Source organism: Equus asinus, chromosome 1, assembly GCF_041296235.1.
Source record: "Equus asinus isolate D_3611 breed Donkey chromosome 1, EquAss-T2T_v2, whole genome shotgun sequence".
Lineage (NCBI taxonomy): Eukaryota > Metazoa > Chordata > Mammalia > Perissodactyla > Equidae > Equus > Equus asinus.
The window spans coordinates 116109989-116131533 of record NC_091790.1 but is presented as its reverse complement, the minus strand read 5'-3'; the positions used below and the strand labels follow the sequence as shown (position 1 = coordinate 116131533).

General features: G+C 43.5%; 1 protein-coding gene and 1 long non-coding RNA gene across 2 annotated transcripts; one reads left to right on the top strand and one right to left on the bottom strand.

Moving 5' to 3' along the window:
- Window positions 1-1264: 1264 nt before the first annotated feature.
- ABRACL (ABRA C-terminal like) lies at window positions 1265-13268 on the bottom strand. Its single transcript, XM_014866477.2, has 3 exons — window positions 13131-13268; window positions 7609-7675; window positions 1265-1849 (listed from the first exon to the last, which is right to left on the bottom strand). Exons 2-3 carry the CDS (start codon window positions 7667-7669, stop codon window positions 1665-1667), a joined length of 246 nt encoding a protein of 81 aa, XP_014721963.1. The 5' UTR covers window positions 7670-7675; window positions 13131-13268; the 3' UTR covers window positions 1265-1664.
- LOC106847266 (uncharacterized) lies at window positions 13114-14525 on the top strand. The gene is made up of 3 exons (XR_006527099.2): window positions 13114-13250; window positions 13618-13728; window positions 14188-14525. It is a non-coding gene; the product is annotated as an uncharacterized lncRNA (long non-coding RNA).
- The last annotated feature ends 7020 nt before the right edge of the window (window positions 14526-21545 follow it).

Here is a 21545-nt window from a genome sequence, read left to right as displayed (position 1 = left end):
GCTAGTCTAGGAGTAGGTGAATTTACAACTACTGGTAGGGATCTTCCAAGCTATATATAGGAAACCTACTTAGAGTAGAAAGAGAATGAGATTGAACCCAAGAAGGCCTCTGAGCCCATATGGAAAGGCAGAGTTTTGACAACATTGTTTGAGTCCCTGGAGCCAGCCATGCCTGAAGTCCACACCACCCCTGGAATTGCCAGTTAGATTAATCAAACTTCAAAATCCTGACTCATTCACTTTCTAACTAGGTGAACTTTGACAGACTACTTAGCTTTTCTGTGCCTCTCTTAACTCATCAATAAAATGGGAGATAATACCTATCTCACAGGGTTCTATGAGGATTAGCATAGTAAATGCTCAATAAGTGTTAACAATGACTATGAAGTGCCAGTGAATTCTGTTGTTGTTTGATCTAGTTTGAACTGGGGTCCTGTCACAATAGAAAGGGTGCTGATGACAGAGGTTTCCTTAAACATATGCTTGGAACACATCCTTCTCCTGCCTTTCTATTATTGCCACCCCCATGAGATTCTGGAGCCATGCTCCAGCTGGCTTGTCTCACAACAGCTTACTCTCTATCATCCACCCTCATTACCAGGGCTAGAGCTACCTTCACTCCACATGACTGTCATCATGGAACTCCCCTGCTCCTATTTCTGTTCAGACTCCTATCTCTGGCTTCCCAGGTTCTACCTTAATTACCCAATCTGAATCGCTGCTCTCCCTAATATTCCAGTCGATCTGACATCCTACCTTTCACAAGGTCGTGCCTTGCTAATCCATGTCCCTCTGCCTTGCCATCACCTGTCCCATCATCTGTCATCACCTTCACCCATCCCAGATTTTCCCCTCTGGATAATCAGCTCCAGTCATGCAAATTCGGCCTCTTCTATGGTACCTTTGCCAACCATCATGGCTTTCACTGTTTTTACCCTCCATGAGATTCTGTGCCATTTTCAATTCTGAACTACAGGCTGCAACATGCAATTAGAAACAACTCTGTATTGTTTCAGCTGAGTAATTAATTCAACTACAAAGTGAATTCTTTAGGTTACTTTTTTTGCATGTCCCCTCAGTGTAAAGCGCAGAACAGGCATCCAAATCATTATGTTTTTTTATAACACTAACCGTCCTGACTTTTTTGATTCTGCAGTTTTAAGAGAATTTTTCTTCAAATTACTGCACTTACCTAATCTTGGTGCAAACACTGGATTCTGAGAGGCACATAAATCTTAAATGACAAAATAAGGGAATAAGGCAATTTTAAGGCAGTTACATGTTTTATTATGTAAACTCTATAATATTCCTTGTGGGAGCTGGTCTTCAGTTTGCTTCTTGCTTTCACAGAATGTCAAATATGTGTAGAAATTGTCTAAGAATGATTTATGAAACAAACACTCTTGCACTCCCACCAAAAAAAGCCTCAATGCCTATATTTTCCAACCAGATTCCTGAGAAAAATAATAGGTTATGTTTATTTTACAGTGTCATACATAAATTTTCTTTCAAGATATAAAAAAGAACAGACTTCTAAAATATGAGTTCCTTTTTGTTTACAAAGTTCTATAAAAATACATCAAGTATGTTGATATGTTGCCCTTTGACTTAACATTTCCAGTTTACCAGAAACAAAAATTAATATTAAAGATATGAAAACCACATCAATCTTGCAGCAATATAATGTCAACATCATCGTGAACACCTTGCAAAAGCAGCTCTCCTGGGTACGTAACAATCTTCCTTCGTTTCGCAGCTTTGAGAGTTCCTACCAATGCTTCAAAAAGGTTGGCACATTTGTCATCTCGGAAGAGGACCCCAAATTTCACACTTAACTTCCCATCAGCATCTAATTTGAGAAAATATAATGTTAGCCAATGCAAAGTCTGTTTCTTGCCCCCATGTATGGCAGAGTTACATCATCTTTAATAAACATCTAACTATAGGTGAACCAAGATTACAATTGAACAGTCATAAATTCAATGTAACCTGTTGCCAGACCCAAAAAGTGATGGAATAAATATAATGTGTCATGTATCTCTTAGCCTTAATATAATCTGAAAGAAGAGTGGAAGAGAACCAAGAAATTTACAAAAAGTGAATGTGTTTCAGTGCTACTATTATGGACCAATTCCTCTCTAAGTTTTGATTTTTTTAATTGTTATGTTAGCTGTTGAATAAAAACAACAAATACAAGAGAAAGCCTGGGTCAAGAGCAGTGTTTCTCTACGTGTGTTCTGCATGCACTTAGAACCCCCAGGGAGGGAGTGGTGACCTTAACAATGAAGACATCTGTATTTACCAAGATCCCTAGGTTATCTAGTTTGGAGGCAAGTTTTTAATATAGATCTTAAAAACTGAGATAAACAATAAAAAGAAATGAGCTATCAAGCCATGAAAATGCATGAAGGAACCTTATATGCATACTACTAAGTGACAGAAGGCAAACTGAAAAAGCTACATGCTATATGATTCCAACCATAGAATATTCTGGAAAAGGCAAAATTATGGAAAAAGATCAGTAGTTTTCAGTGGTTGGGGTGGGGAGAGAGATGAACAGACAGAGCACAGATTTTTAGGGCAGTGAAAATATTCTGTATGATGCTATAATGGTGGACACGTCATTATACATTTGTGCAACACCAAGAGTGAACCGTAATGTGAACTGTGGACCATGGTTGACGATGACGTGTCAGTGTAGTTCATCAGTTGTAACAAATGTCCCACTCTGGTGGGGAATGCTGATAGTGGGCGAGGCTGTGCATGTGTGGGGGCAGGGAGTTTATGGGAAATGTCTGTACCTTCCTTTCAATTTTATTGTAAATCTAAAACTGCTCTGAAAAAAGCAAAGTCTGTTTTTTAAAAAACAAACGAATCAACTGGAAACTGGGAGATAAGGGTGATCTGGGACAACCCGCATTGATGGCGGAGGCCTTTGATCCACCTGGCTGAGCATGGATCGCTTCCTCAGCAGGGCCCCGCAGTCTTCCCTCTGGAAGCTGCACCCACTGTCAAGAAGATGGCCACAGTGGTGAGGGAAGCACTCCTTGGCCAAGGGTTCTTGAGTTCCCATGCTCCCCTGCCAGAACTGCCACCCTGAGGCTGAGTGAACCCCTCCTTGAGGGCAGCACTGTGCTAGCACTGGAGGCAGACAAGGAGGACAGAATCATTCTCTAGCTTTCGAAGAAATGTCTTCAGTTCCCACGAGGAAGAAATAAATGCATAACAAGTAAAGCAACAGCACAAAGCAGCATGTGGCTGGATGTCAACTGAGTAGAAGGACAACCTGTCCTACGGTTTGGAGGGGCACGCAGACTTGGCCAGGTGATGAGGGAAGACTTGGTGGAGGAGCGGCACCTGCTCTGGACTTTAGAGGAGAGTGTGACGTGGGGCTTGTTAAACATCCGACGACCCTCATTGAAATCTCTGCCTCCTACTAGTTGTTTGGCTTTGGGGAACGTGCTTAAGCTCCCTAAGCCTCAGTTTCCTCATCTGTAAATGGGGAGCAGTGCAGGTGAAACTCCTCAGAGGCAGGAACCTGGGTGCTCCTGGAGCTCCGCCACTCACCCTCAGGCTTGCGAGGGAGCCCGCCTTCTTTGTATCTTCTGTGGCTCTGGCCTTTCCTCTCCATGGACAATTCAGTCCTTCAGCCAGGCCAGAGCTGATTCTCAAGACTCCTTACCAGCCTTCCTTTCTTCATTTTTGCCCCTCAATACCTCCTCCATATTGGTGCAGAATAAAAAACGTGGATGAGACTTTGTAAGATGCAAACTTCATTGATATTCTTCTACTTTAATCTTTCAATGGTTCTGTCATCTTCAAAACAGACTGGAGCCTGTGGCCTCAGAGACAAGACTCTTCAGCCTCTGGCCCTCGCTCTCACCCTTGCTTGTCTCCTGCTATGTCACTCCACACACCTTTTGATCCAGTCAAGATGAACAACTTGTCACCCAAGGTGCCATGAGAGAGCCTGCCTTAGTAACTTTGCCCCTGTTGAGCCAGCTGCCCAGCTTCCAGCACCCTCTTCCCTAGCTAAATTCTTTTTCTTCAAGAATGGACTCAAATGTCACCTTCTCAGAGAAGTCCTCTGTGATTCCTTCAGTTGAGTTAATAGCTCTTCTTATAAAACTGACTTATAGCTATCAAAGCGCTCACCATCGATTATAATAATAATAGTTAACATTTATTGAGTACTGGCTATGTTGCTAAAAGGTTCAATGGATTTTATAGTCATTAAAACTCATTTAATTCTCATTTCATCACAGATAAGATACAACTGATTGCAAGGACCATTATTTTATGTACCAACTAAACTACCAATTTAACTGTAGCACACCATTAGGAGAGACATCCTTATTTTAAAGATTTCAAAGTGTGGGGAAAAAAAGTGCCTCTGAATCATTGAAATAGAGTATTATTATTACAAAAATAAGAAAACCAAGGTACAGAAAAATTTAGTGACAGACCCAAGGTCACAGAGCAAGTATGTGGAGGATCTGGGATCCATGCTCTTAACCACTTCTCAGGACTTGCTTCCAGTTTATTTGTCTATGTTCCTGCTACCTAAAGACACACCCACAAGGGCTGAGATAGAATTTTGTTTATTTTCACGTCTCCAGCATTTAAGCATAAAGGCAGCACTCAAGAAATATTTGTGGAATGAAAGAATTTAAGTTTCCAAGTAATTTTTATCCACTTAATTTTTTTCCATTGGATGAAAAATGAGAGACTTTAAAGAGTTTTATTTTAAAAAAACAGATTAAATTCACCAATTTCCAACTTCAGCTAACACATCACATTTAGATTAGTCTAAATATGATGAATCTAAATCATAATTTAGTCAAAATTATTCCCGACACAACGTAAACAATGAACCATAACATGTCAGTAGATAAATGTATCTCCAGAGACACTTTTCAACGATACAGCATCTATTACCAGGAACAGGTAAGTCAGGGAGGCTGGGGAAGCTGCAGTGCTCCAAATAGTTTCATCCTTAGAGAAGGTATGATCATTACTTTGTAGTCTTCTAGTTTGTAAAGCTACTAATTTTGAAGTGCAGGTTTAGCCTACCCTAGCAGAATAATAACACTGCTAGGGATGTAGGGGTTAGATTTTTAAATGCAATTGAATCTGGCCGAGAAACACTAAGGTGACATGGAGAAAGATCCAAGAGAGAAGAAAATCCTACAAATCTTGGGAAATACATCTTTAATACCTTCAACAATCCAAACAAGAGTACTACTCCCAAGAGTAATAGGCTCTCACAGTGCTCAGCAGAAACTGGGAATGTAGAAACGACGAACACAGGCAGGGACAGCACTATTGAAAACAAGACTCACCAAACTTCCATCAGGTGGATGTGGTGAGGTGGGTGGGAAAAAAATGGGGTTAGGAAAGATTGATCATTTGTTTGCCTGGGGCACTAAAGAAATTATCCTCTACTATCTCCTCAGTATTCTCCACAAACATCCCAAATTCAGCTCATGCACTTTGTCCTAAACTGACCTGCCCCACACTTCAAAGTTTTACCTGATATTCAAGGCTTCACTGAGTGCCCCCAACTACTACAGCTTCTACTAATCTATTTCTCTGGGACCATACTGAACTGAACGTCAGCACTTCACAGTTTAGCATACTGTTTTTTCTGATAATTGCCTCATCAATTTTTAATCTATTTTTCTCAACTAAGCAGTAAGATCCTTGAGGAACAGGAGCATATTTGATGTCACTTGTCGTTACACAGTGCTTGGCATATACAGATGCTCAACAAATAGTAGCTGACCATACAATTAAACTCAGGTGGTGCCTGAGTCCACACCAACTCTTATACGCTTGGTTTATCTTTCCTTGATATATTTCAGTAATGATGACTCAAGTTTGATGCAGAAATAAAGTGACTAGAGAAGACCAAAAAGGGGAGGTGATAGGAAGAATAATGGCCCCAAAGATATTCATGTCCTAATCCCCAGGACCCAGGAGTATGTTACCTTACATGGCAAATGGGATTTTGCAGGTGTGAAATAGGGAGATTGTCCTGGACTATCTGGATGAACCCAACGTAACCACAAGTGTCCTTAGAAATGGAAGAGGCACATAAGGAGGTCAGGGTGACATGCTGTGCAGACTCGACCAGCTTGTGCCGGCTGTGATGGAGAAAGGGACCACAAGTCAAGGAAGGTGGTTGCCTCTAGAGGCTAGAAAAAGGCTAGGAAACAGATTCTCTAGAGACTACAGGAAGGAATGCACCTTGCAGACACCTTGAGTTTAGCCTGGGGAGACCCTTATCAGACTCCGCCAGGGTCTGAATGTTTGTATGCCCCCAGAATTCAAATACTGAAACCCTGACCATCAAAGGTTAGGTATGGCCTCTTGGAGGTGCTAAGTCATGAGGGTGTAAGGACATCAAGTCATGAGTCATAAGGATTAACGCCTTATAAAAGAGGCTGCAAAGAGCTCCCAAGCGCCTTCCACCATGTGAGGACACAAGAAGTCTGTCACCTGGACGAGGACTGTCACCTGCCCGTGCGGGCACCCAGCTCTCAGACTTCCACCCTCCAGAACTATCAGCGATAAACTGCTGCTGTTTATCAGCCAGACAGTCTGTGGGATTTTGTTACAGCCCCAAATGGCCCACGACAGACTCCTAACCTACATTGCTGTTAAGATGTTAAATGTGTTGTTTTACGTCACTAAGTCTGTGGTAACGTTACTGCAGCAATAGAAAACTAATACAGGGGATTTTTGATACTAATGGTTTAATGGGATTTTCAAAGTATGTCAGTATTTCAAATGATTTGTGACTCATGAGCAGACAGAGCTATAAGTAAGAAGAATCAAGCTACAATGACAAAACAACTCTTATGAGGTACTTTTAAAAGCTGTTTTTCATTTATATGATGTAATTTTAACCTTTGTGTTCCATTATCCTAGCTGTTGCTGAATATGTCTATTGCACTTACAATTTTCAGAATGCTCCCCAAACTCTTGCATGTCTTGCTGAGATGTACAAATACCTAAAGCTACAAGCGTAATAGTTACGTTCATTACAACTCAAGAAACGGGGACTATACCAATTTTACATGTCATTTATCTTATGGTAGCTGCTGAAGAAAAAGCTGACTTAAAAAAACTACCTAAAGGATGGTTTCTTTTAATTATATGTACACAAATACTCAAGAATTTAGAGCAAATAAAGACAATTTAGTGTAATTTCAATCTGAGTCCCTAATCATTTAGAAGTTTGTAAAATGGTGGCAGAATAAAGCAGAAAAATGAATTTTGATCGTGTGACAAGTAAAAATGTGAACACGATTCAATTACCAAACCTCAAAGCAGGGTGATTAACGAAACAGCAATTTCTTTCCATCCAAAGGCTAAGGGGGCATCTTAACAATTCTCCGCGTCAGATCACAGTATCCCAACAGCTTTGTGTCCCCAAATATCGCCACATGGTTGAGGGCAGTTATCACGGGACTGAGGGCAGAGATGCCATACTGTGTCCTGAAGCCCTGGGCAAGCCCTTCATAAGCCTTTCCCAAAAAAGTTGATTCTATCTGCTGTGAGGTAAACTCAGAGGAAATACTGTATCCACGTTATCATACTTACTTTTTGAACCCAGACGATGAATTTCCTCCACTAAGAGGTTAACCTCATGATCCACATTCATTGCTGCCTGAGGGAGAAAAAAGTAAGCTTGTATTATTACCATTTCTACAGTCCATTAACCACATCTTACCAAATCCAAACTATTGTCTTTTTTTTCCTGTAGCATTTGGCACTTTTAATTTACCACGACCCACTTCCTAAAAATACTTGTGTGATGCACATGGCACTAGAGTACCTCCATTTTCCCTCTATCTTTACAACTTTCCCTTGGGGCTGATCCCACTCTTACTCTACACACTTGATTTGTGACCAGGGAACCAGGCAAAGAAAGGGTTACTGAGGATCTGATCAATAACTAACACCATCTGTCAAATGTTTTCCAGACAGGAAGAAACTGTGTTCTGTTTTGCAGAAATCGCTGTCCCCGTTGTGCAGACGTTGCTGTCTTGCAGAGAAACTCACACATCTGCAGCAAGACCCCAGCAAAATGTTCCAGCTCCAAGTGTCTGAAAGTTACCTTAAACTCATCAGCATCTTAAATTCTCCTCTGGAAGGGTCCAAGCAGCCGTTCTCAGATCATGCGACCTGCTACGTATGTACCCTGAACAGGCACAGGTGTTACACAGCTGTTACAAATAAACCTGTTAGCCTCTGCTCTCTTGTGTATAAAGTCTCCACTTGCACTGAACTTGGGAAATAGCCCAGGTGTTCTCCATGGCTTGTGCATCCAATAAACCTGTTTCTTCACCTGCTTCTGCCTTGGTTGTGCTTTTCACCTCTGCACTCACCAACAAGCAAACCCAATGACTTCAGTTTCAGACTGGGGAGAATGCAGCCATTTTCCTTGCACCCAGCGTTAACCCTAAGCCCATCCTCTTCCTGGTGCTCTGCTCACCAATAAAAACACATAGGTGAGTGACACAGGACATGCCCTCAGGGAACTCTCAGTCCAGAAGCAGAGAAAGGCCTGGAATGAATCGCTATGTGACAGCACTCTGTGAGTGGTGGGTCCAAGGCTTTATGGGAGCAGAAAGGAGGAAGCCACAGGAGGGTTTGTGGGGGTCACCGGGGAGGAGCGGACCAGGCAGACAGCTGGGAAATGGTGTTCTGCGCACAGGGAGGAGCAGACGCAGAAGCGCGGAAGCAAAGGAGTCAGCGCAGCACACTTGGGGCGGGCGCTGAGCTATAAGCGGGGCACCCAGACAAACCGACCCCTCCCTCCCGTCCAGGCGCTAAGCTAGGAGCGGGCACCCAGACAAACCGACCCCTCCCTCCCGTCCAGGCGCTAGGCTAGGAGCGGGCACCCAGACAAACCGACCCACTCCCTCCTGTCCAGGCGCTAAGCTGGAGCGGGGCACCCAGACAAACCGACCCCTCCCTCCCGTCCAGCAGCCTGCAGTCCAGTGGGGAAGGCAGAGACATAGGAAGGGAATTTTAACACCAAGGTCAGCACACTGATGACTTCTGAGTCACACGCAGGGGCATTGTGCCCATCCATGGGCAGTGTCCAGTACAACCTGACTGCAATGGAGTACTCATGGTGAAGACCATTCATCTTCAGATGAGGAGTCCAGGACTAAGGGGAGCTGGGAGACCCACCTTGGCTCACCACACGCCCCAGGGGCTGGGTTTTGCCACAGTTCCAGCCTTCTCCACTCCACCCCCTTAGTCTCCCAGCTGCAACTGCATGGGGCTTCATTTTATTCCTCCAGTGCCCCTTGCTCTCTCACCTCCAGCCTTCACACATACTGCTTCTTTGACCCAGACTATCACTATTCCTCTTTCTTGAGACTAACTCCCAGACATCAAGTCCCAGCTTAGATATGACTTCCTCCAGGAAGCCTTCCCTGACATGCTGGAGTGGGAGAGCGCCCCTACTGTGGGCTCCCAGAGCACTGTGAACCTTCTTCATTTCCCTGGATTGGAATTACCAATTTCTTAGCTTCTACCACGAGACAGTGAGCTCCTTGATGCAGGGATCTGACTGGAATGCTCACTGCTGGATTCACATCTGGCACCAGGAATAGAGGTGCAATAAATACTGGCTTCACTGAAAGACAAGCACACGCATGAGAGAGCATGAAGCACAGCTGCGGGGCTGTCGCCACAGACCTGCTGACCCCGGTGGAGAGGAGAGAGGAGTCAGAGACAGAAGCAGGAAGGCAAAGGAGCCTGGCAAACACCCACCGGAAGCGAGAGGAGAGAAATACCAGCCAGAAACAGGAAAGAGTAGGTGGAGGTGGATGAGAAAGCTCCAACCATGCTGGGTCACAGAAGTAAAGGAAGAAGCGTTTCCGTAAGAAGACAGTAATTCACAGTGAAAACAACAGGAGGTCAGAAAATAGGAACGACTAGGCAGAACATGCATCAGTTTAATCTGTTTTCAAATCATAAGTTTTCCAAATCACATGAGGGACTAAAACAGTCAAGTTGTGTACATGGATGGTTTACTTTGGGGTGACGATTTGGAAGAGACAACTTCATCCAGATGATTAACGAATTCCTGGTAGCTTTTAAAAACGAGAATGACATCTATGTTTAAATGACATTGATTGGGACACCAGATTTTCTATCAGCTAATAATCAAAACCGCCACTGCCATCTGCTACATGATTTGTGTGAATATTATAATTTAAGAAGCTTGTATTACAATAAAATGCAATATCTTACGTTAATACATCCACATAAAACACACTATCAAACACACTATCAAAACTTTTTAGTGTTCAAATATTGGAAACTTTGTGTTGGTGAAATTGTAACATTATATTCAAGATATCATTTAAGAGAGACGCTAAAAAGCTAAAATATACCCAGAGGACACAAATGAAAAACACGCCATGAGAATAACGGTAGAAAAAACCTGTTAATGGAGAGTGGGGGACAGCTGTCACTTTTGCACACCTAGCACCCCTTGCCCATCCTGGCACCAGCAGTCTAATTTTTGTTTGAATAAAGCCTTTCCTTCCTCACTCTAGACCCATGTAACTCGGGGAGAGCCTCACCCTGGACTCCAGGAGGGGTTCAGAGCCAGAAAAACTGGTTTGGGGCATAAGGTAGGTGAACAATGGGTTCAGCCCACAGATTGTGCCGGAACTACAACTCTCCTCCTGGGTCCTGAGCCGTTTACAGCCCTGATGTAAATACGGCTACCATGTGGAAAGAGCCTGCCATGAAGAAAGCCAACACAAAGGAAAGTCCAGCCACATAACAACGACTGAGCCTGTCCCTGACCCTGGGCTTCCAGTTCCAAGAATCAATCTATCTTTCCTGGTTCTGCTTGTGCTGGATTGACTGGGTTTCCGTCACTTGCACTCTAAAGAATCTTGACCCATTAAGTTAGCCTAGAGAAGACCTGGCACTATGTTTTTAAAATTAAAACTCTTTTTACATACTTCTGTGAATAGTCTCTTCTTGAGTTGCTTAATTGGGCAGGATGGGCAGATGTAATAGAAAGGCAGATTTGGGAGCTTTATAATAAAAAATTTCTCTACCAAAACTGCCTAACAATGAATAAAGTTTGCACCCTGTGACTGGAAACATCCATGGGGAAGTAGTACGGTTCTGTGAGGCTGATGAGGAAGCAGCCCACACTGGACAGAGAGAGAATGAAAGGTCCCGGGGACTCCATCCTCTCCAGTTCTCAGATTCTGATTTCCTCCCACCCTGAAAACATCTCTCTTGAACATGGCTCTCCTCTCCTTCCACCTGTAGCACACTTGAGACACGGCTGTCCTTTAACAGAGACTCAGAGGAAACTCCACTGTTATGCAGAATGGGACTACCTGCCCCACTTTAAGCAGATGTATGTTCATCCAATTTTACGAAGGGAAGGCAACCAGCATTTCTTTATAATTAATTACACATGAGGTTCCTTAGCTATTTTGATTAATGTAATCCTAAGCATCTTGCAAACTATTTTTTATCCCCATTCTATGGATGATGAAACTGGCTCAGAGGGACGCCCACAATTAAATGCTGTTTTTACCACATAATTCTGGCTTTTTCTTCTCCTTTTTTCTTTTGGTGGCTATTATGCAAACTGCACTAAATGTAATAGTGAGTTGTTTTGTATGAAATTTTACACGCTGGTTTACTAAGGCAGAATACTTATAAAGCAAAAAGGCTCCCAGCCTAGTCCCTAACAAGTAGGAAAATAACAGGCTTAGAAACGATTGCTAGCATACATCATTTGGCATGATTTATTTATTTTATTATTTAGTGGGAAAATGGGGAAAATACTCATTGTTATGGGAAGGCCCAGGACACTTTATAAGGACAGAAGCCTGGGACTAGAGTGACAGCAACATCAAGAACAATGAAGAGAGGCCATAAGCAGAGCAAGTCTAAGGGGAAGAAAGAGCTCATCAACAGGGGGCTCCGGGGAAGGCGCCGACAGACGCTCCGGGCCCTCTGCCTGTGACAATCTCATTAGGCACGGCGCGTTGGAATCACGAGGAAAGCGAATGCCGGAGGGTCGGGGCATATGCTGAAATGCTCCACCATCAATATGCGCTGAAGAGCCTATTTAAGGACACCCCTATCGTTTTTTTTGTTAAAGTTTGGAGGCATTACATAGAGATTTTCTAATGTTCAAAGAACAAAGCCTCTGGAGCGGGGACGTCCGGGAGCAGCAGCGAGCTCTACCTACCATGGGGGCCACCTTTCCCAGCTCGCCTCCGCGTCCCTGACCAGCAGCTGGAGCCAGTCAAAGACGACCCGGCTCCTTCCTGCTTCCTCGCCGGCGCGCACACACTCCATATTTGGTCATCCTGGCTCCAAGTTGGGGAGCTTTCCCGGAAGGGGTCCCGGGACCCTGTCCCCCGCAGGTCACACGGTTACCCCCGCCCCGGTGCAGAGTTGGGGAGCGCAGGGCTCGGTCCCCGTTCCGGGCAGCACAGCGGACCCGGGGTGGTCTCCCGGGAAGGCCCGCGTCCCGGAAGCCTTTGTCTGGGCAACTCCCGCCTCCGTGCTACCCGAGGCCCTTGCAAGCCAGCGCGCCGCCAGGCGAGCGCCCGAACCGGCCGCAGAAACAGACCCGGCCAGGGGCTCCGCGAGCCCCTCGGGTGCTCTCACCACCATGCACCACCATGCACCCCAGGCGCACCCTGGAGCGCGCCGCGCCGCGCCCAACGCCCGCGCTGCAAAAGGCGTCCCTCAACGCTTCGGGGGCTCTCCCCTCACCCCAGCCCTTCCCTGCCTAGCCTTGCTGCATCGGCTCCCGAGCCAAGTGCAGAGCGGACACGCTGCCCCGCTTAAAAACGGTGACATCTCTGCTCGCTTCCCGGTCTGCCCCCGGCCGGCTACGGTCACGTGAGCCGAGCGCCGAAGCCCACCGGCGAGGGGCAGCAGGGTGCACGCCGCTCCTCGGGCGCCGTCTCCGCCCAGGTCTGGCGGTGCTGAGCTGAGCCCGCTCTGGGGACCCGGGTCCCAGCCCACGATTCCCCTGGCTGCTGCGCCTTCGCCGGGTACCCGGGTCCATCCTTTACACGTGGCCACATCTTCCCCGGGGACTCGCTCACCTCTCCGCCTCCTTTTATTTTTTGATGAAAAACTGGGGTACGTCGGTCCGGACCTGGCTATCTTCTCCAACGCACTGGAGAGGAAGAGGCTGAGGAAGGAAGTGACAAAGAGAAGGGCTGGTGAGCCGGGCGAGGAGGAGGAGGAGCAGGGTGGGGGTGGGGGACTAAGTTTCTGCGCTCAGGAAAGGGGCCGCCCACACTCCAGGAAAAAGCCTCTGAGCAGGAGACTCAGGAGAGGAATCGCCGCACCAAGGGGCAGACTCCAGACAGGTGTGCGGCGCTCGAGACTTCTGGGAAAACGGACCCAGAGGTGCCATTCGCCACCTTTCTTTCGCTCTCCTCAGAGCCAGGGATCCCCAACCCCGCATCTGGTCCTGGGCATTGATATATTGCCAAGATTTCTCTCCTAACATATGAGATAAAGCGCCCCCAAAGTGCTGAATGTTGAGGTGTCCTAGGAGGAACGTGACATTGTTCTGTATGCCAGGAGCAGGCGCCGCCAGAAAACTGCCACTGATGACAGCAGGATGGTTCCATTTGCAAAGCAAAACGCATTCTTGAACATCGATTTGTCTCACTGCAGAGAAACGTTACTGGGGTAAAGCTAGTTTTTTTATCCTGGGTCAATATAGGTTTCTTCCCTTTTTTATTCATTATTTCCTATGTTTGACTGCATGATTCAATCGATTCGTACTCCCTTTATTTCAGTCACTGTTGTTTTCATCTGTGTGTGTGTGTGTGTGTGTGTGCGTGCGCGCGCGCGCGATATGCTTGCCATACCTAGAGTCCCTTTGGAAAGGAAACCGAGGCCCTGCTGATGAAACCGGCAAACAGCCATTGATGATTAGGTAGTAGCTAAAGTTTTCTTTTCCTTTTTGCAATTACTGATTACAATTTTTAGCTGTTCCCCTGCCCATTGTTGCCTGTGCTGCTTAGGCAATATGGTATCTGACTCCCACTCGGTTCCCATAGATAACATCTCCCTGGAGCCTGGGTCACCATGGGAATGGGTGGGTGAGCTGTTTTTCAGGAATTAGGACCCCTTTGTCCACTCTAGGCCCAGTTGAGACTGCCAACTCATCATCCAGGCTGTGCGGATGTCCCATAAGCAACCTTTTGATGTCAAGAGGCTAAGAACTCCACCCTCAGATCATGCTAACACAGCCATTTTGTGAGCATGGGTCCCATGAAGAGGCGTGAAGTCTGACTACGCTTGCACAGATCGTCAATTACCCGACCTCTCCTCACCTCCAGTCATCTATCTCCAGGCTTAAGACCACCTTGTCCTTTGCCCCGTAAATATCCCTGAGTCCCCATTTTCTGGGAGGCAGATTTGAGATTCATTCTCCCGTTTCCTCACTTGGCTGCCCTGTGATTAAACCCTCTCTCTGCGGCAATTTCGTCATCTCGGTGTCTGGCTTTCTGGGTGATGGGCGAAAATTAACCTGATTCGGTGGTAACACTGAGAGGAATGACCCAAACTATTCCTGGGGCAAAAGTTGCACAAATAACTACTCAAAAGCTCCCCTCCCCCAGAGCTGATTGGATTGAGCGATCATGTGACCCAAGAGCACACGGGCCCTAAACTGGCCGTCGTCCTAGGAGGTGACCTGGAACAAACAGTCCTCACCACGCAGAGCCTCTGGTCATTAGGCAAGCCAATCAGATTCTCCCTTGGAAGTTGAAAGCGGAGAAAACAGAGAATGTGCTGTCTGACAGAAAGGCTGAGGCCGAGAGAGGGCTTTAGGCAGAGGCAGAGAAGTGGGCTTCCAGAGAGCAAAACGCTTCAGAAAGCAGACAGGAGCAGGAAGTAGGAGGTAGATGCAGGCAAAGGTCGTGGGAGCAGAGTCCAAGGGAAGCTGATGGAGTAATGGCCTCAAAGACCTGCTCCCTGGGGAGACGATTGTCCCAGTCCCTTGGGCTACACTGCATCGGTCTGCTCCCAAACCATGTTCTAGCTACCCTTTCACAGTCAACACCTCTCACTTTGGGTGTGACCCTGAGTGAACCTCTCTTCCCTGTCAGCAAAAGATTACTCTTCAACAAAGGTCGGATTCGGCCCAGGTTTCTCACGTCAGATGAGGGTTAAGGTGACTCCAACATCCTTTGAGGCCGATTTTTTTTCTCACAAAGAAAGCTGAGATGTTTACTTTATATCTTTCGAAGTCTACTTAATGCAGAATCTATAGTTCAAGAAAAGTATCACATTTAGCAATCCTCCAAGGGGGAGCTGGCTTTTTGGCCTGTGGCATGATGACAATTCTTCATTCAGATGATATCCAGTGAAAGGAATAATCAGTCTGTGGTGGCCACTTCTGTTATGGTTGAGTAATTTGTGTTTCACATCACTCTACCACGAGCAAAAAAAGGAGTAGGTGGCTTCACCAATGCAAGTGAAAGTCCCTGTGATATAACAATGGACTCACTCTTTAAAAATACTTTATACATGTCGATGCAAAATAACCAATGATCGTTCAACAGATATGAGAGATATGTGAGTTTTACTTGAGCCAAGGTGAGGATTATAATCCTGTCAGGACTTTTCCAGAAAGGAAGAAAGTGTTCTGGAGAATCATGGTTTTCAGTGCAGGCATAACTTTTTAGAACAAAGAACATACATTAAACACACCCAGGATACATATTCATCAAAGTTTCAAAGAGGGGTTCACTTGCAAATTAGCAGGTCAACATGACCCTGATGTCAGGAAAGGGACTAATTCAGGTAGCGTTATCAGTAGGGTGAAGGAGGGGCAGTCTGCATTCTTATCTTGAGAGCGTGCTCTTTACTTTAATGGGTAAGCAGATGGACAAAGTGTGTCTGACGGGCCCTAAGGCAGGCTTCTTTAGTTCGAGCCCAATCAGTTTTGAGCGCAAGTAGTTGCCCGTATCCCTCAATGTGTAAAAGTCTCTCGTACCTATTCTGCAGTAAGTGTTACCTAACTTCATGTTAATCTGTGAGGAATTACAATTCAAGAAAGTTGTTTTGATGAAATATTGAAAATTTTACCAATTAGAACTTTTCATGCCCAATTCCTACTCTTTGTGTTTCCATACAGACTTTTGCCATCTTTTCTTGTTATCTCAGGAATATTATCATCAGGCAGCTAAACACTGTGGACTCAACCTAAAAATCAAAAAATAAAGTTTATCAAACAGTTAAGAAGTATTCATTACCCATGAAGCATGTAACAGGAACAGAGTGCCAGTGTTGTAGGGCACAGAGTAGCCTACAGCATGAGCTTTGTCAGAAAGAACTTTAGGGAGTGTCCATATAAAATATGAAGACAATCTTTATCCATTTATTTAATTTCATAGTATAGACCAGCACTGTCTAATAGAATTATAATTGTGAGCCAAGTATGTAGTTTAAAATTTTCTAGTACCTGCATTAAAAACATGTGAGAGCTGGCCCTGGGGCCTAGTGGTTAAGTTTGGCGCACTCCACCTCTGTGGCCTGGGTTCAGTTCCTGGGCACAGACCTATACCACTCATCTGTCAGTGAGTGGCCATGCTGTGGTGGTAACTCACATACAAGAAGAAGACGATTGGCAGCAGATGCTAGCTCAGAGCATATCTTCCTCAGCTAAAAAGCAAAACAAAATATGATATTAATTTTAATAACATGTCTTATTTAACCCACTATATCCAAAATACTATCATTACAACTGTAATGGATATTTAAAAATTATTGAGATATTATCCATTCTTTGTTTTGTTCTATGTCTTTGAAGTCTTTTTAGTATTTTACACTTATAGCACATTTCAGGTGCTCAATAGCGTTATTTGATTAGTGATTACTGTATTGGTCAGTGTAGCTATTGACAATTCCAGAATAAAGCATGACATGGCTAATAATTTTACCTGAGAAATTACATGTTCCTGGAATGAGAAAAATTATATTTAAAGGTTCATGGAAAATTGAGATATTCCTTTAAAAATATAATTGTCTATTTTGTAATGAATAGAAAAAAATCCTTGTAAAGGAGTTCAAGAACAGCAATTCTGTCCTGAGTATATACCCAACAGAAAAGGTACATAGATTCACCAAGAGACAGGTATGGGAGTATTCATGGCAGCAGTGTTCATAATATTTCTAAACTAGAGCTACCCGAATGCCCAGTAACATTTGAGTGGTTAATCAATTGTGGCATATTTATATAAAGGGAAATCATCCACCAAGAAGAAGGAACAGCCAACAACTACATGCGGTGATACGAATAAATCCCACAAATACACTTGAGTGAAATGAGCCTATTATTCCTTTCACATGAAGTGTTCAAAGCAGGCAAAACTAATCGTGGTGTCAGAGTTGGGGCAGTGGTGATCCTTGTTGGGTTGGGGGCTTTAGTGACTGAGACGAGGCCTGAAGTGGAGACTTACAGGGTGCTGATGATGCTATGCTTCTTGATCTGCATACTGGTTAAAGAGGTGTTTTGTTTTGAGAATTCGTTAAGCTGTACACTTAAGATAAACTTTTTTCCTGTGGCTATGTTCTTTTTTAATAAAACATTTTTTGAAAAATAAAGAATAGAGGATCTTGACCAAACAAGGCTTATTCCAGGAATGTAAGGATTATTTGACATTAGGAAATTTAATAATCCCCTATACCCAATAATCTCTATTTTTTTTTCTGCTTTATCTCCCCAAATTCCCCCTGGTCCATAGTTGTATATCTTAGTTGCAGGTCCTTCTAGTTGTGGCATGTGGGACGCTGCCTCAACGTGGCGTGACGAGAGGTGCCATGTCTGCGCTCAGGATCCAAACTGGTGAAACCCCGGGTTGCCACAGTGGAGCTTGCGGACTTAATCACTTGGCCACCGGCTGGCCCCTCTAATTTTTATCTTATTCATTAAAATGAGATTTCTATTTGGACCTGTCGTTCTAGTTCAGACTACCATCACCTTGTGCTCATGTTAATGTTGACTGACAGTCAACATGCGATGACAGTCAGACATGCAACATGACACGCAACATGACAATCAGACATGCAACATGACAGCCAGACATGCAATGATGATTGCATGTCTTAGGCACTTCTTCTTGATCCAGTTGTAGCAGTGTTTGAGTGCTTTGGGTGACACAAGGAAATAAAAGTAAAATCTGTGCCCTCAAGAAATAATGGAGGGGGCCAGCCCCGTGGCCCAGTGGTTAAGTCTGCATGCTCTGCTTTGGTAGCCCAGGGTTCAGATCCTGGGTGCGGACATGGCACCACTCATTAGGCCGTGTTGAGGTGGCATCCCACATGCCACAACTAGAAGGACCCACAACTAAAATAAGTACATACTGGGGGGATTTGGGGAGAAAAAAGCAGGAAAAACAAGACTGGCAACAGTTGTTAACTCAGGTGCCAATCTTTAAAAAAAAAAAAAAAAAGAAAGAATGGAAAAAAGACTATACCATGAGCAAGTGGGATTTATTCCAGGAATGCAAAGTTGGTCCAACCCTGGAAATTAATCATTATGATACAGTATTTTAATAGGATAAAGGGGAGAATTCACATGATCATAACAATAGATGCAGAAAAAGAATTTGACAAAATACAGTACCTTTTCATAATGAAAAGACTCAATAAACTTAGAAGGGAATTTCCTCAACCTAAGAAAGGGCATCTACAAAAACTTCATAGCTAGCATCATACTTAACAGTGAAGGACTGAAAGTGTTTACCCTAAGATCAGGAAGAAGACAAGGATGTCTACTAAAGAATCCACAAAAAAGCTATTACAGACAATAAACCAATTCAGCAACATCGCAGGATATAATATCAATGTATACAAATCAGTTGTATTTGTATATACTAGCAATGAACAATCTGAAAATGAAACTAAGAAATCAATTCTGTTTACAATAACATCCATAGAATAAAATACTTACGAATAAGTTTAACTAAAGGAGTGCAAAACTTGTATACTTTTACAAAATGTTGAAAAGAAATTTTTGTAAACCTAAATAAGTGGAAAGACACCCTGTGTGTATAGATTGGAAGACCTAATATTGTGAAGATAACAATACTTCTCCGAGTGATCTACAGATTCAACGCAATTCCTATCAAAATTTTAACACCCTTTTTTTGCAGAAATTGACAAGCTGATTCTAAAGTTTACATGGAAATGAAAGGTATGCAGAAAAGACAAAACAATCTTGAAAAAGAAGAACAAAGTTGGAGGACTCATATACCCTGATTTCAAAGTTTACTGCAAAGCTACAGTAAGTGGCACTGGCATAAGGAGTGGCATATAGAAAGTGGAATAGAATTGAGACATCAGTAATAAACCTATTCACCCATGGTCAATTGATTTTTGATAAGGGTGCCAAGACCATTCAATGGGGAAAGAATGATATATTCAACAAATGGTGCTGGGACACTGGATATCCACAAGGAGAGGAATTAATTGGATTCCTATCTCACACCATATACAAAAACTTAAAATAGATCAAAAACCTAAATGTAAGAGCAAAAACTATAAAACTCTTAGAAGAAAACATAATCTTCATGACCTTGGAATAGGCAACGTTCTCTTAGATATGATACCAAAAGCACGAGCACCCAAAGAAAATATAGAAAAACTAGATTTCATAAAAATTAAACATGTCTATGCTTCAAAAGATACCATGAAGAAAGTGAAAACAACCCACAGAATGGAAGAAAATTTTTGCAAAGCTTACATCTGATAAGGTTCTCATAACCAGAATATGTAAAGACCTCTTACAACACAACAATAAAGAGACAAATAACCCTATTTAAAAATGGGCAAAGAATTTGAATAGATGTTTCTCTAAAGGAGATATACAAATGGCCAATAAACACATGGAAAGGTTCTTGACGCCATTTGTCACTAAGGAAATACAAATCAAAAGTACCAGATACCGCTCCACACCCACTCTGATGGCTATAATGGAAAATAGCAAGATTTGGTGAGGATGTCAAGAAAGTTGTCCCCTCGTACATTGCTGGTGGGAATGTAAAATGGTGCAGCCTCTGTGGAAAACAGTTTGGCAGGTCCTCAAAAAGTTAAACATATATTTCACATTCTTTGACGCAGTAATTACACTCCTACTTCTATAACCAGGAGTTGTATGTCCAAAGTAGGCAAATTCACAGAGAAAAGCAGATGGAGTCATGGTTGCTAGAGACTAAGAGGAGAAGGGAACAGGGCTAATGGGCAAGAGATTCCTTCTCTGGTGATGAAAAATATTCTGGAATTAGATAGCGATAAAGATTACACAATCATGTGAATACACTAAAAACCACTGAATTGTACACTTTAAAATGGTGAATTTTGTGGTATGTGAATTATTTGTCAATTTAGATTTTTTTGAAAAAGAAACAATGGAAAGACAAGACTAATAGACAATAATTAAAAGCCAAATCAGAGAACAAATCAAGATGATGTAGCTGAAAAAAGCTGCTGAATGTAGAGGTTGATCTGACTGCTTGAGGAAGGTGCTGCTTTTCCTCTTTGCTGCTTCACTCATTCATTCATTTATTCCTTCATTCAACAAGTATTTATTGAAAACCATTATGTGCCCAAACTCGTGTCTCTTTCTCAAAGAGAGATCAAAGACAACCATCTTCTCATGTGAAAGAAAATTGTTCTGTCTCAGCTGAAGAACACAGCTCTTCTAAACTGGCTTATTAGACAATGCATATGACCATTAATTCTAGAATTTGCATTAAGATGTTTTCCTTTTACTTTTTTTATTTTTTTCTTCCTCCACATCTTTATTTCTTTTTTTCTCCTCTCTAGCCCCCAAATCAGAAACAATGTCTTCAACAAAGCTCAGGTATTATATCCATCACTCACAAGACAACACAATTTCTTCCCCCTCTTTCCCTCCCACTCCTCCCTCCCTCTCTTCCCTCCTTTCACTACGTAGTTTCTAGTCTTCACCCCAACATAACTTCAGGTTGCACATGGCTTTGGCTTTCTATGGTACGGTCTTTAATACCAACCCTACTTGTTCAACTCATCATTACCCAATAGATGCAGTCTTTCAGTATCTCAGTTCCAGATTCTTGAGAGAGAGAATCTAATTGACTCATTTTGGATTGATTATTATGACCAGTTAAATATGCTATGTCCAGGACATAAGGCTGCTTTTTCCAAAAGCCATAAATGAGATAATTTCTCTCCAAAGGAGGAGTGAGAGAGGAGTCACTCAAAAGCACGTCTATCATAGACACCATCAACACTACAGATCCACCTCATACAAGAAGTAGCTACTAGACTCATAGAGATATTTTCATTTACGTTTAAATTAATTAAAGTAAAATAACATTAGGGTTAGGGTCAGGGTCACGGTCGGGGTCAGGGTCAGGGTGAGGGTTCGGGTCAGGGTTTGGGTTAGGATTTAGGGTTCAGGATCGGGCTTGGGTTGGGGTTCGGGTTTGGGTTTGGATTAGGGGTGGGGTTAG